The sequence below is a fragment of the Bos taurus genome, chromosome 22 (genome assembly GCF_002263795.3).
Source record: "Bos taurus isolate L1 Dominette 01449 registration number 42190680 breed Hereford chromosome 22, ARS-UCD2.0, whole genome shotgun sequence".
In the NCBI taxonomy this organism is placed as follows: Eukaryota; Metazoa; Chordata; class Mammalia; order Artiodactyla; family Bovidae; genus Bos; species Bos taurus.
The window spans coordinates 7,407,037-7,425,585 of NC_037349.1; the positions used below are offsets into that span (position 1 = coordinate 7,407,037).

The window sequence follows — 18,549 nt, forward strand, 5'->3', positions numbered from 1 at the left end:
CAGGTTCAAGCCCTAGTCGGAGAAATAGGATTCTGTATGCCTCCAGGTACGGCAAATAAAATAACATAAAAATGTTCTGGGACTTCCCTGGTGGTCCAGTGGTTAAGAATCTACTTGCCAAGGCAGGAGACATGGGTTCAATCCCTGTTCTGGAAATATTCCACATGGCATGAGGCGGCTAAGCCTATGGGCCACAACTCCTGAAGCCTGCGTGCCCTCGAGCCTGCGCTCCGTAAGAAGAGAAGCCACCGCGATGAGAAGCCTGTGCGCCACGACCAGAGAGAGCCTGTGCATGGCAACAGAGACCCAGCACAGCCAAAAGAATACACTGTCTTTTAAATGCTCTTAAGGAGAAGAAAAACAGGCAGTAGCAGCCAGTACCAAGGGCTTCACAGGGCATGAAGCCATCCTGAAAAAGGAGGTGTTTCCACTCAGAGCAGGACACGCTCCTTGGGAGACTGATCCTGATACCCTGATGACCTGATCCTGATCAGCAGCCCCTTTGAAAATAAATGAAATAAATCTTAAGAAAAGCTCCATAAATACTGGCAAGGTACATTCCTCCTCATTTTCTTTTTCCTCCTTTTAATTAAGAGCTATTTATAGGGACCTCCCTGGTGGTCCCGTGCTCAAGACTCTGTGCTCCCAATGCAGGGGGCACAGGTTCAATTCCTGGTTGGGGAACTAAGATCCCACAGGCTGCACAACACAGCCAAAAAGAAAAAAACAGGTACTTATATGGCTGTGTCTTCCTTCATCATCTGGCTGCCAAGAAGTTCAGAGCTAACTTAAAGGTCAGCTGTAGCAACAAAGTGGGCTCACAGCCTCTGCACCCCGAGTTCTTTTCTGGCCATGCCCAAGCTGACATCGTTGATCTTCACTTACTTTTTCAAGCTTCGTTTATCCATTAACATCATTATATTACAGTAAAATATAGGAGGGTATTTTAAACAGGATTGTAATTCATGCATACACATAATTTGGTTTGCTTTTTAGAGAAAGAGAGACAAGCTCCACATTGGCAAGGCAGCTCAGCGCTGCGGTCACAGGCACAGACATCAAAGGCCCAAGAGCCCTTGTGCAAATCTCAGCTCTGCCTCTTCTCATCCATGTGGCTCCACCTGTAAACCGTCTGTCTGTCTGTCAGAGGCGGGTGTGCCTTCCCCACTGGGCTGCATGAGGAATCCCTGAGCCGATACATGATACCTGGCACCTTGTGAGGGCTCAAAATGCTGGCAACAAAGCGTATATTCAAGTTCTCTATCATTGCCAAGGAGGGGAAAGGAGAGGCGGGGCAGGTGAGAGGAGAAACATACAGAAAAGGGCTTGAAAGACGCACAGAAGTCGAAGTGAGATTCCAAGGAACACTGATTTTCCTGGAGCAGGAGTCTGCTAACTTCTTCAATTAAGGGCCAGACAGTAAACACCAGGGGCTTCTGGGCCGTAAGTCTCTGTCTCAGCTACTCGAGGACGTTACTGTGGTGCCCGAGCACCCTAGACAGTGCATAAACGGCCGTGTGCCAATGGCACTGATCTACCACAACAGGCAGGGGGCCCCTACCGCAGCGTGCAGATACTTGCTCCAAGATAATCATCTCACCCTGTAAGCTCCAAAGTCCCCTACATACGAACCTTCAAGTTGTGGACTATCAAAGATGTGAATGTGCCCAGAGAAAGGATGAAGAGAAGCAAGAGGAAGATGAAGAAACTGAAGAACTGAAAAGATTCACAATGCAGGGAAATGGCAAGGGCATTTGCTTTATTTGAGGAGCCACTGTTTAGTTTTCGAGGCATGGGACCCAAATGTAGAACAGTTCACAAAGGCTGCAGGAGCTGTTCAGAATGCAATCCAGTGCTACCATTGTCATCTATGATGAGAACAAAAGGGCTACGACCTAGATATCACTGGATCATTTTCCAAGAGGGTAGACAGAATTGTTTGTCTATGACAAACCTAGACAGTATTGAAAAGCAGAGATATTACTTTGCTGACAATGGTTTGTATAGTCAAAGTTATGATTTTTTCCAGTAGTCATGTACGGATGTGAGAGTTGGACCATAAAGAAGGCCAAGTACCAAAGAACTGATGCTTTCAAACTGTGGTCCTGAAGAAGAGTCTTGAGAGTCCCTTGGACAGCATGAAGATCAAACTAGTCAATCCTAAAGGAAATCAACCCAGAATATTCACTGGAAGCACTGAGGCTGAAACCGAAGCGCCAACACTTTGGCCACCTGATGCAAAGAGCCGACTCACTGGAAAAGATCCTGATGCTGGAAAAGATTGAAGGCGGGAGGAGAAGGAGGCGACAGAGGAGGGGATCACTGGGTGGCATCACCAACACAATGGACATGACTTTGAGCGAATCCCGAGAGATGGTGAAAGACAGGGAACCTGGAGTGCTGCAGTCCATGGGGTCACAGAGAGTCGGACACGACTGAGCAACTGAATGACAACAGACAGAATTGATCCCGCAAGGAGCCAGAACCCATACCATCAACATCAGGCATGGATGAAATCAAAGCTTGTACTCCGTCCCCTATTGCTGACGATTCTTCAGCTCCACCATCTCCCACCTCGTCTCCCTTCTCCAGTCAGTTGCTCCTCTTGCCTGTTCGCTTGATGCCAACCCCTGTGTGCCAGTTGTTAGGCACTGTACTGTAAGACTGAACACGTCTTCTTTTTTGTGTTTGTTTTTTTAATGTATTATTTGTGTGGAAAGTATTATAAACTTATTATAGTATAGTACCATACAGCCAATTGTGTTAGTTGGGTACTTGGGCTAATTTCGTTGGACTTAGGAACAAATTAGATTTAGGAACGTGCTCTTGGAATGAAACTCGTTCATACGTAGGGGATTTACTATAACGCAACAAAGACATTTTCAGTTGTTGACCTTCCAAAACAATAGGTATAAACAGAGGGGATCCCTCATGATGAGTGCCCCACAAATTAGGTTGTAGGGTAGAAGGCCCCCATTCCTGATTACCAAGGAGAAGAAGGATTAGCTGGGATTTGAGCATGCAGAGAGATGTGGGGAGAAGAAAGAGGAGGAAACTCAGTTCCCTGGCAGGACCCAGAGTTAAGTTCATGTCACCTGAGGTTGCCAGGGATGGATACAGGAGGAAACACGCCCACCGTCCAGCCCTCTAAATCAGTCAACTTTGCTCTCCTGTGCAGAGTTTGTATTTGATGACATTTTGAAAGTCAAAGTGAAAGTGTTAGTCACTCAGTCGTGTCCAACTCTGTGCTACTCCGTGGACTGTAGCCCGCCGGGCTCCTCTGTCCATGGAATTCTCCAGGCAAGAATACTGGAGGGGCCTGCCATTCCCTTCTCCAGGGATGACATTTTAGTGGCTTTCAATAACCAAAAGATATGGAAAACTTGTGAGCGAAAATTGAAAGTGATTTAGGGGGGACTTCCCTGGGGGTCCAGTGGCTAAGACCCCTTAGTCCCAGTGCAGGGGCCCTGGGTGTGATCCCTGGTCAGGGAACTAGATCCCACATGTCCCAACTAAGAGTTAGCATGCTGCGACTGAAGATCCTGCATGCTGCAACTAAGACCCAGTACAACCAAGTAAATATATAAAAATTTTTTTTAAAGGTGACTTAGAAGCAAAGGGCTTTCCAGGTGGCTCAATGGTAAAGAATCTGCCTGTCAGTGCTGGAGATGCAAGAGACATGGGTTTGATCTCTGGGTTGGGAAGATCCCCTGGAGGAGGAAATGGCTACCCACTCCAGTGTTCTTGCCTGGAGAATCCCATGGACAGAGGTGGGCTGTCCATGGGGTAACCTGGTGTGCTGCAGTCCATGGGGTCACAAAGAGTCAGACATGACTAAGCAACTAAACAACAACAACAATGAACTAAAAAACAATGGAAACTGAGGAAAACCTGAGATCAAGAGGAAGGAGGAAGACCCAGCTAGACAGACACATCCAGCTTCAGCCTTGAAATCGTCGTATAGGAAAATGGGCTCCTATAAGCTTAACTGTGTCCACTGTTTCCCCATCTATTTCCCATGAAGTGATGGGACCAGATGCCATGATCTTCGTTTTCTGAATGTTGAGCTTTAAGCCAACATTTTCACTCTCCTCTTTCACTTTAATCAAGAGGCTTTTTAGTTCCTCTTCACTTTCTGCCATAAGGGTGGTGTCATCTGCATATCTGAGGTTATTGATATTTCTCCTGGCAATCTTGATTCCAGCTTGTGCTTCTTCCAGCCCAGCGTTTCTCATGATGTACTCTGCATATAAGTTAAATAAGCAGGGTGACAATATACAGCCTTGACGTACTCCTTTTCCTATTTGGAACCAGTCTGTTGTTCCATGTCCAGTTCTAACTGTTGCTTCCTGACCTGCATACAGGTTTCTCAAGAGGCAGGTTAGGCGGTCTGGTATTCCCATCTGCAGATGGTGATTGCAGCCATGAAATTAAAAGAAGCTTACTCCTTGGAAGGAAAGTTATGACCAACCTAGATAGCATATTCAAAAGCAGAGACATTACTTTGCCAAAAGTCCATCCAGTCAAGGCTATGGTTTTTCCAGTGGTCATGTATGGATGTGAGAGTTGGACTGTGAAGAAATCTGAGTGCTGAAGAATTGATGCTTTTGAACTGTGGTGTTGGAGAAGACTCTTGAGAGTCCCTTGGACTGCAAGGAGATCCAACCAGTCCATTCTAAAGGAGATCAGTCCTGGGTATTCATTGGAAGGACTGATGCTGAAGCTGAAACTCCAATACTTTGGCCACCTGATGTGAAGAGTTGACTCATTGGAAAAGACTCTGATGCTGGGAGGGATTGGGGGCAGGAGGAGAAGAGGGCGACAGAGGATGAGATGGCTGGATGGCATCACCGACTAGATGGACATGAGTTTGGGTAAACTCCAGAAGTTGGTGATGGACAGGGAGGCCTGGCGTTTTGGGATTCATGGGGTCACAAAGAGTTGGACATGACTGAGCGACTGAACTGAACTGAACTGAAGCTTAACTGGGACGGACTCAGGACAGGTTGTGGGCAGTGAATGCTACCAGTAGTACATCCCTCTGGGAATAGCAGCCTGGCCTTTCTCTACCACACAATGTCAGAACAGGCACCCTGGTCAGCCCAGCCCTCTTGTTGCAACCTGCATATTTGTTTTTTTTTTTTTTTGGGTGGGAGGGGGGCTATCCCACACAGCTTGTGGGATCTTAATTCCCTGACCAGGGGGTGAACCCAGGCCACAGCAGGGACAGTGCAGAGTCCTAAACACTGGACCGCCACGGAGCCCCTTACAGCCTGGGTCTTAAGTGCACAGAAGGGGCCAGGCTCCTTCCCCACAGTGACCATCCCTATGAACAGTGAACAGTGCTGGCCCCAAGTGCTGGCCCACATTCCCCTAGGGAGCGCTGCACACATCCCATGCTGGTCCGGGACACAGCCAGTTTTACATAACATACTCTCTGCAGTAAGAGAACCCTTGCAAATGACCAACAGACATGGTTTTGTTTGACCTAAGTCATTTTACAAATATCAAAAATCACTGCAGGTCAAGTGAACTGATCTTTCTCTTGGAACACCCTTGCCACATGACAGACTCCTCCTTCTACCAGTCACTGCAAAGGGAAAAACACATGGAAGAAGGAAGGTGAGGGCAGGAAGTGGGAGGAGAAAACACAGTGGCCCCAGCTCACCGCATCCTCTTTCTACACCCACGGGAACCGACGACCGACGCAATACAGACACCAAAGCGGGTCGGTCCGGGCTGCGTCCCTGCAGCCAGAAGGCGCTGTGGGAGCAGAGAGGGGCCAGGCTGCAATCCTTACTGCCACCTGCCAGCTGCGTGACCTTGGCCAAGCCACTTAACCTCTTTGGCGATGGTGGCTGGGATAACTGAATGGCATCTGTAGGGCGGCCAGCACAGAGTCTCACACAGAGAGCATTCAAAAATGGTAAAGCCCCCTCAAAATGCAATTTAAATCAAAGTACCGTCTGTGGCATTGCCTCTTAGAGATAGACATAGGAAGATAAACAGCAAGGACCTTACTGTAGAGCCCAGGGAACTATATTCAACATCTTGTAATAACCTATATTGGAAAAGAATCTATATCTGTATATAAAACCGAATGATGTTGCTGGACTCCTGAAACTTACATAACATAGCAAATCAACTACACTTCAGTTCTAAAAATTAAAAAGAAAAAAAGAAAGAAAGAAAGAGTCACATGTGGCTCCCATCTGCTTCACTCCCGTATACTGTGTGGATAAATGGAAATCTCCCCCTACCAGCCCGGGCTCCATGATTACCTGCACTGTTATAATCGGGCCTCCATTCTTATAGAGGAGGGGTCTCATCTTGGGCAGAAGGACCCCCAGCCACTTGTCCACAGCCGCAAGGTAATCTGGAAAACAGCCAGGTTTAACACCATCACACACCTTTTTACTACAAAGAGGCACCATGCACCCTGTTATCCTGGGGCTGGCAGCAGAGATCGAACAGACTGATTCAACCACTACTTTCTGAAACGGGGGTGTCACGTGCACCGCAAGTCTGATAAAAGCTGTCCTGCCTGGAGTTGTCCGCTCAGCGGAGCCTTCAGAGGATCAGCCTGATATCAGCCCCTGCCGCTAGGGCCACAAGCCTGCAGCACAGGAGGCATCTGCCCGTGTTTGTTGAATGACTGAGTGATGGGTCCTTCTCTGTCACAGCTGAGTTTTTAAAAAATTAAGTTCTAATCAACTATACATTTACACTGTCAAATGGGGATAAGTATGCAGTTCACAAAGCTGCTGTAAGTATTAAATGAGCTAGTACATGGGAAAATACTAATAATATACTAAGAGTTAAAACGTGTGGGTAATACGCTAAGAAGAAAAGCCACACAGAGCATAACGTACTAGCCTTTTATTTATTTTTTTTTTTTCGTACTAGCCTTTTATACAGCAGATTTAATCGTTGTTAGCTGCTCTTATGACCAGCTTCATCCCCAAGCGAAATGAAGTCTTCAGAAGACAGAAAAGCAGCTAGGAACTCTACTGAGTCCCCTGCAGTGACCTACATAGAAAAAGAATCTCAAAAATATGCATATGTGATTCATTGCGCTGTACAGCAGAAAATACCACCACACTGTAAGTCAACCATACGCCAGCAAAAATAAATACAGCGAATCGGGGCCTGCAGACCGGTCAGGGTTTATAGCTAGATAAGGGGAAAAACCTATCACTCACAGATCACTCTGTAAAAGTAGATGAAGAGAGATCCAGTGACGCCACCAGAGAAGCTACGTCTGCCCGTCTGGTTAGCTGGGAGTCATCCCCATCAAGTCACAGACTGAGAATGGAGGCAGAGAAAGCACTCAAGTCAATCAGTCAACCGCAAACAGGGCCCAGTGCTAACTCAAAGAGTTACCAAGGCATCGACAAGATCTAGTTGAGTTGTCCGAACAATCCTTCTTTCCTACACATTCAGCGTCTGGTGGAGAATGATGGACACCCACACTTTTACTAAACTTTCAGAAGCATTCACCCAGGAGTACCCCAGCCTTTGAAATATTGTATCTGACCCTTTGGATATAAAGTATCTGAACTTTCTTAAATTCTCTTCCAACATCTCTAACAACTCACCTGGATCCGAAGAACGGAGAACAATAGATTTTTTCTCCAATAGCCAAGCAGGTAATCCTCCCTAGGATGGGGAAACAAGCAAATTAAAAAAAGAAACCACTTTAAGGTCTTAGGGGAGATAGAAATTATTAATACTACTAGCAGTGAGAGTAAAGGAAAAAATGTGTCATGGAGAACGGGTATTTGAGGTAGGCTTTCTGGTTTGTAACTTTCAGGGCAATTAGAGATTGTAAACATAATAAAAAATAAGATCACTCTGCATGAATGCAGTGTTTTGAGAATCAAAGATTTTTCTATAGATTACTCCACTGAACCTCATATCTACCCTGTGGGGCAGACAGAGGCCACTTTATGAACTGCTTTTAACAGATGAGGAAACTGACTTCTGTCTGTGACCACCAGGGGGAGGACCCATGCCTTCTCACCCCTCCCTGTTCCTCTCTGCCTGGCCACCACCTAAGGTAAAAGACACCTGGGCTTTCTTAGCTACAGGCCCGTGCTATCTGGAATGAGACTTATCCACACCACTTTCATTCCCTTTCCCCCAGAGCCCCGTCTGTCCACGCACCAGGCAGACGAGGCCAGGTTAGCCACACTCACCATGTCCCACTCTGCACAGATGTAGGGTCCAGGCCTCAGGATGACCAGCAGTCCCAGCTCATGTGCCAGCTGAATGAAATGTTCCACATCATGGTCCCCGGAGAAATTGTACCGTCCAGGCTGCAGCTCATGGAAGTTCCAGGCCACGTACCTGCCAAGACGCACACAGCCCCTTCCTGAAAATAGCTCACAATTCCAGGGGTCCCATACATACTTCTGAACCACTCTGCAGAACTATAAACCCACAGGGCATACACAGACATCTTCCTAAGGCAGCCTCTTGAGAAAAAACTCTTGTTTTGAGTTTTCACGGTAGCTACCCAGATAATCAAACTTGTGGGGACACTTTTAAGTGTATGCGCCACAAAGGATGCCCATTCCTATTTAATGCTTGATTTAATAAAAAAAAAAAAAAATATATATATATATATATATATATATCGAGTTCCCTTGTGGCCTAGTGGTTAGGATTCCGGGCTTCCACTGACTGGGCTGGGGTTCAATACCTGGTTGGGGAACTGAGATCCTGCAAGCCGCACGGCGTGGCCAAAAAACAAAAAATACATAATTACATGGACACAAACTTCTACTGTGTAAAAATTATATATGCCTGTGTAAGGCTTAGGAAAAATGAAAGTATGTGTGTTAAGGTCATAAGCGATATACTTACTTTTTGAAAAATGTTTTTCAATAAAAATGGAAGAGCCTCCAAGCCCTGTGTCCTCCTAACCAAAAATTTTATCAGGAATACCCTGAAGGAGGTAAAGTAACCAAAACTCTGACCAGTTTCCCTGGCTGCCTGCAGCAAGGGACACAAATTTAAATACAAAGCTACCCATTGCCATCACAAAGGTCTCTCTGGTGACCCCAGACTTATGGTTTCAGGGTTTCCTGGTTCCCTGGAGCCATTTTGGTCTCCTAGAACTTAGTTTAGTTTTAAAACTTTAATTTTAGGGCTAAAACTACAGACAGGCCCCAGTGGTCCTACAATCAGAAAAATGAAGGGGATTCTCCCTAACCATCTGTCCCAGGAATCTGCTGCTGGATTTTCTCATACTTTATCTTTGAAAAGTTATCAGCAATCCACATCAGCAATGCAGAAACCAGAGTGGCCAGCCACCCCAACTTCCTTCTCAATTAGTCATTTTGAAACAAACAGAAGAGATGAGGAGAGATAGTTATTGGGGGTGATTCTGTAACCCTGGGCCATAGAATCACCCCAGCAGAACCACAAAGACAAACTAGGTTTCAGGGATCTACCCAACAAGGCATGTTCCCCTAGGAGCTGAGAGGAGCTACGGCCACCTACAAACACCCTTATCTTTAAATCTCAGCTGGATTTCTGTCCAAAAGCACATGCCTCGGCAAATTTCAGTTTTATCAGCTGTATTCGGCTGACTTGGAGAAATGGCATCATCCATGTCGTTTGTCCTGCACACAGCAAATCCTCAATCACTGTTACTTCCCTTTGCCTTTTTAAGCTGATATTCATTTTATGATTTCTGCTGACAAAGTTCAAGGTTGGAAGAAGTAGTTAACTGTCTAAAGAAGCGACACCCAAGCCCATGACAAACCTCTCCCACGGCACTGTGCATGCTAAGGCATTTCAGTTGTGTCCGACTCTCTGCGACACTGTGGACTGTGGCCTGCCAGGCTCCTCTGTCCATGGGATTTCCCAGGCAAGAATACTCAAGTGGGATACCAGACCATGCTATTCCCGTTCTGAGCAACAAAACCTCTGCACAGAGAGATGCAGCTGGTCCCCCACTCCAGGTGCGCGTGTCTCTGCCTCGGAGGGGAGCCCAGTGCCCTCCTACTTACGTCTGGATGGCGTTCAGCCCAGCCATCTTCATCTTCAGCAGCCGGTCCTTCCAGTAGAAGCGGGGCACACGGAAATAGTGAATGCTTCCCGAGATGTAGCGGAAGGGCTGGCCATCCTTGAGGAAGCGGTTACGGCGGTAGTCGATCTGGAATGTTCTCTGGGTGGCGTTCTACAGAGCAAGGATTGGACCACATGAGAACTTCCACCCTCAGAAAGCAGATGTTTGGACGGTGATGAGGGACTCCCTACACATTTAGTTTATGTGCGTGCCTGGTTCTGGGCTATAAAACAAACCACTGCTGAGACAGGGCGAGGAGGACCTACACGCAAAGTTCCAGAGGCTGGCACCAATGTGACAATCAGTGGGCGGTGGCAACACACACGTGGACGCACACACACGCACGCACACACACTGCCTCCCCCGCCCCCTGCGGCCGCGCCCTGCTGGAGCCCTGCATCTCCCTCAGCAGGAATGTCACTATGCTGAGAGCAACAGACCAGAAGTCCGAAGCCCCGAAACCTTTTCCTAGCTGCTGTTCTGAGCCCCACCATGACCGAGCATCCTTCTCTAACCCTCTGTCTCTTCATCCGTAAAAAGGCACGATGCCAGACTAAATGAAATCGAAGGCAATATGTGAGACCCAGTTTGTGAATCATGAACTCAATCTGGGTGATCAGAACTTTTTTAAATGAAAGAGAGCAGAAAAAAGAAAGAAAAAATCAGTATTACACATAGTAAAGAGACAAGGGTTATTTAAAAAACTGTATTTTATTGAAGTAGTTGATTTACAGTGTTGTATTAATCTTTGCTGTAGATACACATCTTTTTTCATATTCTTTTCTATTATGATTTGCCACAGGATACTGAACATAGTTCTCCGTGCTGTACAGCAGGACCTTGTTGTCTCTGCACTCTCTATATGATGGCTTGAATCTGCTGACCCCAAACTCCCAATCCATCCATCCCTTCCCCAACCCCCTTCTCCTTGGCAACCACAAGTCTCTTCTCTACAAAGATAAGTGTTATTTTATGAAACTTTAGTTATATAGGCATATATAGATTTGCATATGGATGTATATCTCTGCAGTGTTGCAATGTAAGTTGTATTTCTAAAATCAAATCAAATTTCAAGAAACACTGTTTGGGGATCACTGGAGAAGGCGAAATGCTAGGAGTTGAAAGAGAAGACCTCAAAGGGGAGGCCGACTTTTAGGTAGAATAGAACACTGCCCTCTGGTGGACGGAAAAAGGCAGCCACAGACCTCATGCCGCAACAGGACCAGGGTTACAAATTGCTGTTGTTTAGTCGCCCACTCCAGTATTCTTGCCTGGAGCATCCCAGGGACAGGGGAGCCTCGTGGACTGACGTCTATGGGGTCACACAGAGTTGGACATGACTGAAGTGACTTAGCAGCAGCAGCAGCAGTCGCTAAGTCACATCCAACTCTTTTTCAATACTCTGGACTGTACAACCCACCAAGCTCCTCTATCCATGGGATTTTCCCAGGCAAGAATATTGGAGTGGGCTGCCATTTCCTTCTCTAGGGGACCTTCCCAACCCAAGGCTACAAGAAACCATTTAATTAGTGTCCTCCATTGTTAACAATGGTTATGGTTTTTCCAGTAGTCATGTACAGATGTGAGAGTTGGACCATAAAGAAAGCTGAGCACCAAAGAACTGATGCTGTTGAGCTGTGGAGCTGGAGAAGACTCTTGAGAGTCCCTTGGGCAGCAAGGAGATCAAATCAGTCAATCCTAAAAGAAATCAACCCTGAATATTCACTGGAAGGACTGATGCTGAAGCTGAAGCTCCAATACTTCGGCCACTTGATTTGAAGAACCAACTCACTGGAAAGGAGACCCTGACACTGGGAAAGATTGAGGGCAGGAGGAGAAGGGGGCGACAAAGGATGAGATGGTTGGATGGCATCATCACCTCAATGGACATGAGTTTGAGCAAACTCAGGGACACAGTGAAGGACAGGGAAGCCTGGCACGCTACAGTCCATGAGTCGGACACAACTTAGCGACTGAACGACAACTGTTGGTAAAATTTCTTGTGCATCTTTAGGCATTTTTTTAAAATCTTTTTTTCATAGCAGCATAACAGTCCATGAAACTTTTGAGTGTTGCCCTTGAAGCCGTATCTGGAAACAACCATGAGAGCAGGGGTCCTAGATCCCACTTGGCTTGAAATCCAACTAGAGAGCTTAAGTACTGTGACTGTGGGACTTCCCTGGGGGTCCAGTGGTGAAGACTCTGCACTTCCACCGCAGGGTACGTGGATTTGATCCCTGGTTGGGGAACTAAGATCCCGCTTGCTGCAGGCATGGCAAAAAAAAAAAAGCATTGTGACTAAAAGTTAAACAATTCAGAGACTGCTAAGGGACAACTGGAAAGCTTTACTAACCAAAAATAAACAAAAAACTAATTTAAGAATCATTTTTTCAAATGCCAGAGTGTCAATATCCCTTTATTCTTCCAGTAAGCAATGCTTTAATCGCCATCCAAAAACCAGAAACTAACAAAAATATAAAAATTATTTCATATACCAAGTTGCCCAATGGATGATTTTAAAAACACCTGAAAGCATGTATACGCCTAAATATCAAATAAAGGTTTCCCACAAGTTCTGTGAGTTCAAAGGCAGCTCAGAGGTTGGGGAAATTCTTTAGACCGATAGAAAGGGAGGGAGCGACTTCGGGTAGAACTGGGAAGAGGAAAGGGCTGTCTGAAGTCTGCTGGTTGGGAATTTCCTGGCTGTCCAGTGATTAGGAATCTGCATGTTCACAGCTGAGGATGTAGGTTAAATATCTGGTCGGGGAACTAAGATCCCACAAATCTCCTTGTCTAAGAGAAGTAGTTCAGAGAAGTAGGAAATGAGCTTAGAGAGAAGTGTTCTGTGGCTTAATTCCACAGAACAGAGCAGCACCACCATCTCTGCATTCACACAACCTCAAAATACAGCCCAAACATCAACCTAATAACTATTTATAAAAATTACAAACACCTACTATGTGCTGAGTAATAACAGGGGAACCACACAGATGCAGCCGCAGCCCACATGAAGCTTCTGTCTAGCGAGGAAGAAACTCAAGAATCAACACAATGAGTACTAGATGATTAAATGAGGATAAAACCACCAAGTTGTATACCTTAAACATACAGTTACCCAATTACATCGAGTACAGCTGGGGGATGGGATAAGAGCAGAAGATGGCAACAGTAATAAACAGCTTGTAACCCAGGCCTGGGGGACAAAGAAGAATTTCCCAGAGGAAGGAACACCTCAAATTGTGATTCTCAACCTTGGCTGCACATCAGAATCATCTGCCCAAGCTTTTAAAAATAGCAAAGTCAAACCTCATCGCTCAGGCATGCAGATGTTAATTGATCTTGGGTGGAGCCCAGGCCTTGGCATTTCTTAACACTGCCCAGATGATGCAACGTACGGTCAGCGTTGAGAATGCCTGGTTTAAGCTGAGCCCCAGAATGAAGATGAGTTAGCCAAGGAGAGGTGCAAGGCAGGCAGCAGAAACTGGGAGCCCTGACAGAGAGGGTGCAGCACTCGGGCAGGGAGTGGTGGAACAACACAGATAAAGGACAGTGACAGCCGAAACCGCGAGACGGGACAGGCCAGACCGAATGAACTCTGACCTCCCATCCAAGGGCCTGGGCTTTATGCCGAGCGCCACAGACAGCACCTTAAACAGAGGACTGATAGGAGCAGACGTGTGTTTTCAAATACTTGGTACTCTGCTCTTTTCCTGAAATGGCCATCAAGGAAGCAGAGTTGTGGACCCTGGTGGCGGTAGCGACGGGTCAGGTGGGCAGGAAGTGGACCCCATAGAACTCATGGGTTGGTTAGATGCAGGATGGACACAGGGCCTAAGCCAGAGGCTCCCACTGGCCCTGGGCAGAAACAACTGAGCCTTTTCTTTAAAAAAGAGAGAGGGACTTCCCTGGTGGTCCAGTGGTTGAAACTCCACACTGCCAATGCAGGGTTCAATCCCTGGTCAGGGAACTAAGATCCCATATGCCATGCAAGGCAGCCAAGAAATCAAAACATATTAAAAAAAAATATTTTTAAAAGAGAGAAACTTAATAGATATCATCTGGAACAAAAAGACTGCAAGGATATTAACACCTATGAGTTCATAATGATTCACAGAGGGGAAAAAAGAATTCACCAGTCACTTTTGGAGACTGCGAGAGTACCAACTCATTACTCCAAAAATGACAAGCAAAGGGAAAAAGCCAAGCAGGTTATTTCCCTTTTCACAGAAAAAATATATTTCAGGGTAACCAAGAAGTTGACAATGGAGAATTCTTCACAGAATTCTAGCTAATAAATGGCAACAGAATAACAGAATCTGAAAAACATCCTTTCCTAACCTTAAGTGAAATAATAGACTTAAGTTGTAATCATCAGTTCAGTTCAGTCGCTCGGTCGTGTCCAACTCTTCGCAACCACATGGACCACAGCACGCCAGGCCTCCCTGTCCATCACCAACCCCTGGAGTTTACTCATACTCATCTCCACTGAGTCGGTGATGCCATCAAACCATCTCATCCTGTGTCGTCCCCTTGTCCTCCCACCTTCAATCTTTCCCAGCATCAGGGTCTTTTCAAATGAATCAGCTCTTCGCATCAGGTGGCCGAAGTATTGGAGTTTCAGCTTCAACATGTCTTTCCAATGAACAGTCAGGACTGATCTCCTTTACGATTGACTGGTCGGATCTCTTTGCAGTCCAAGGGATTCTCAAGAGTCTTCTCCAACACCACAGTTCAAAACATCAATTCTTTGGTGCTCAGCTTTCTTTATAGTCCAACTCTCACATCCATACGTGACCACTGGAAAAACCATAGCCTTGACTAGGTGGACCTTTGTTGGTAATCATCAGTGTATGCTAACACCATCATCAAGGTTGAAGGAATCTTATAAGAAGGGATCAGGCAGATGTGATCCCTCTGTTCATGTCAACCTCATGAACGTGGAACAAGCAGACGTGACTCTCACGTTGTGGTTCAGGAAGATGTACACAGCCCCACCCTGAAGCAGTGCTCATTGTTGAACTTTAATCTCAACTGAACCTGAATCTAACTCTAACACAAGGAAGTAAGAAGCCAAATCCAACATGTGGGACATTTTAAAGTCCCATGGTAAGAGTTACTCTGAAATGTTGATGGTATTAAAACAAAATAAACTAATTGAAAATAGCAGTGCTTGGGAAGGAACATTGGGGCATTTTCTGGGGCAATGGTAACATCCTAGAGCTGAATCAGGGTTTGGGATTACCAGGTGTATGCGTTTGTCAAAACTCATCAAGCGGTGGGCTTCCCTGGTGGTCTAGTGGTTAAGAATCCTGTTGCCAATGCAGGGGACTCGGGTTCAATTCCTGCTCCGAGAAGACCCCACATGCCTCATGGCAACCAAACCAGTGCATCATAACTACTGAAGTCTGTGCTTCCACAAGAGAAGCCACCACACTGAGAAGCCCATGCACGGCAACTAGAGAACAGCCCCAACTCGCTGCAACTAGAGAGAGCCTGCACACAGCAACGAAGACCGAGCACAGCCAAAAATAAACAAATCTTAAAAAAAACACAAAACACTGTTAAATTAAAAAATGTCTCATGCATTTCACTGTATGTAAAGTCGGTAGTAGTGAAAGTTGCTCAGTCGTGTCTGACTCTTTGTAATCCCACGAACTGTAGCCCGCCAGGTTCCTCTGTCCATGGAATTCTCCAGGCAAGAATACTGCAGTGGATAGCCATGCCCTTCTCCAGGGGATCTTTCTGACCCAGGGATTGAACCCAGGTCTCCTGCATTGCAGGCAGATTCTTTACCATCTGGGCCACCAGGGAAGGCCCATGTAAAGTTTACCTTAAAGGGAAAAAGGCTGAGTAATACTCCATTGTGTATATGTACCACAGCTTTCTTATCCATTCATCTGCTGATGGGCATCTAGATTGCTTCCATGTCCTGGCTATTGTAAACAGTGCTGCGATGAATATTGGGGTACACGTGTCTCTTTCCCTTCTGGTTTCCTCAGTGTGTATGCCCAGCAGTGGGATTGCTGGATCATAAGGCAGTTCTATTTCCAGTTTTTTAAGGAATCTCCACACTGTTCTCCATAGTGGCTGTACTAGTTTGCATTCCCATCAACAGTGTAAGAGGGTTCCCTTTTCTCCACACCCTCTCCAGCATTTATTGCTTGTAGACTTTTGGATCGCAGCCATTCTGACTGGTGTGAAATGGTACCTCATAGTGGTTTTGATTTGCATTTCTCTGATAATGAGTGATGTTGAGCATCTTTTCATGTGTTTGTTAGCCATCTGTATGTCTTCTTTGGAGAAATGTCTATTTAGTTCTTTGGCCCATTTTTTGATTGGGTCATTTATTTTTCTGGAGTTGAGCTGTAGGAGTTGCTTGTATATTTTGGATGAAACTGGAGCCTATTATACAGAGTGAAGTAAGCCAGAAAGAAAAACACCAATACAGTATACTAACGCATATATATGGAATTTAGAAAGATGGTAACAATAACCCTGTGTACGAGACAGCAAAAGAGACACTGATGTATAGAACAGTCTTAGGGACTCTGTTGCAGAGGGAGAGGGTGGGAAGATTTGGGAGAATGTCATTGAAACATGTATAATATCATGTATGAAACGAGTTGCCAGTCCAGGTTCGATGAACGATACTGGATGCTTGGGGCTAGTGCACTGGGACGACCCAGAGGGATGGTATGGGGAGGGAGAAGGGAGGAGGGAGGAAGGTTCAGGATGGGGAACACATGTATACCTGTGGCGGATTCATTTTGATATTTGGCAAAACTAATACAATTTGTAAAGTTTAAAAATAAAATAAAATTTAAAATAATTTAAAAAAAAAAAAAGGAAAAAGGGCTCTAAACAAATATTGACCTTTAGGTAATGATTTATATGCTGATATATTTCAGAGGAAGTACACTTATGTCCACAACCGACTCCCAAATGCATTTCCAAAATAAGACAGAGTTGATGGATGCAGTGATGGATGGAGGGATAGACTGACAGTAACATGTTAATGGGAGAATCTGAGTGGTGAGGATATGAAATGTTTTCAACTCTCTGTATGTGTGAAAACTTTTCCAAGTGAAATGTTAACACAAATTAAAAAGTTGAGTCAGGAAGAATTGGATAAAGGTGGTCAAAAGGCACAAATTTCCATTTACAAGGTAAGTAAGTACCAGAGATGTCATGTACAATATGATGACTCCAGCTAAGAATGCTGCAGGATCTATAAGAACATTGTTAAGAGAGTAAATTCTAAGAGTTCTCATCACAAGAAAAAATTTTCTTTCTTCTTTCTTTCCTTTTTATTGTATCTGTACGAGAAGAGGGATATTACCACCTACTGTGGCAATCATTTCACGATATGTAAATGAGTCAGGCATCTTGTTTACCTCAAACTTATACAGGGATGTATGCCAATTATTTCTCAATAAAACTGGGAAAAAAAATAAGCTTAAAATGTGAACTCAGGGGACTTTCCTGGCAGTCCGGTGGTTAAGACTCTGTGGCCCCAATGCACAGGATGTGAGTTCAATCTCTGGTCAGGGAACTAGATCCCACAGGCCACAACTAAAGATCCCAAGTGCCGCAACTAAGAGTTGGCATAGTCAAATAAATATTTTTAATTAAAAAAAACACACATCTACATCAGCTCCTGTGGATAGTCCCTTGGGAACTCATCGTACTGTATGCTGATAGGGTCTCATCTCAAACTCATCCCTCAAGTCTTTGCGACTTCCCACCCCAAAGTCACTGTGGATGGTGACTGCAGCCATGAAATTAAAAGACGCTTACTCCTTGGAAGCAAAGCTAGGACCAACCTAGACAGCGTATTAAAAAGCAGAGACATCACTTTGCTGACAAAGGTCCCTCTAGTCAAAGCTATGGTTTTTCCAGTAGTCATGGATGGATGTGAGAGCTGAACCATAAAGAAGGCTGAGTGCCAATGAATTGATGCTTTTGAACTGTGGTGTTGGAGAAGACTCTTGAGAGTCCCTTGGACTGCAAGGAGATCCAACCAGTCCATCCTAAAGAAATCAGTCCTGAATATTCATTGGAAGGACTGATGCTGAAGCTGAAGCTCCAATACTTTGGCCACCTGAGTCAGCAAAGAGCTGACTCATTGGAAAAGATCCTGGTGCTGGGGAAGACTGACAACAGGAGGGGAATGGAGAGCCAGGATGAGATTGTTGAATGGCATCACTGACTCAATGGAGCAAACTATCTCCCTTTGAGCAAACTCCAGGAGATAGTGAAGGACAGGGAAGCCTGGCGCACTGCAGTCCATGAGGTCACAAAGAGCTGGACACGACTGAGGAACCAGAGATCAAATTGCCAACATCCTCTGGATCATCGAAAAAGCAAGAGTTCCAGAAAAAGATCTATTTCTACTTTATTGACTATGCCAAAGCCTTTGACTGTGTGGATCACAACAAACTGGAAAATTCTTAAAGAGATACCAGACCACC

The 18,549-nt window shown here is 45.5% G+C and overlaps 1 protein-coding gene across 1 annotated transcript in view; it reads right to left on the reverse strand.

Moving 5' to 3' along the window:
- GLB1 (galactosidase beta 1) overlaps window positions 1–18,549 on the reverse strand; it is a 103,980-nt gene that overhangs the window by 66,385 nt on the left and 19,046 nt on the right. Inside the window, 4 exon segments of the mRNA NM_001035043.1 lie at window positions 6,282–6,376; window positions 7,599–7,659; window positions 8,199–8,349; window positions 10,020–10,189. Of these exon segments, the coding sequence (NP_001030215.1) occupies window positions 6,282–6,376; window positions 7,599–7,659; window positions 8,199–8,349; window positions 10,020–10,189 (477 nt within the window).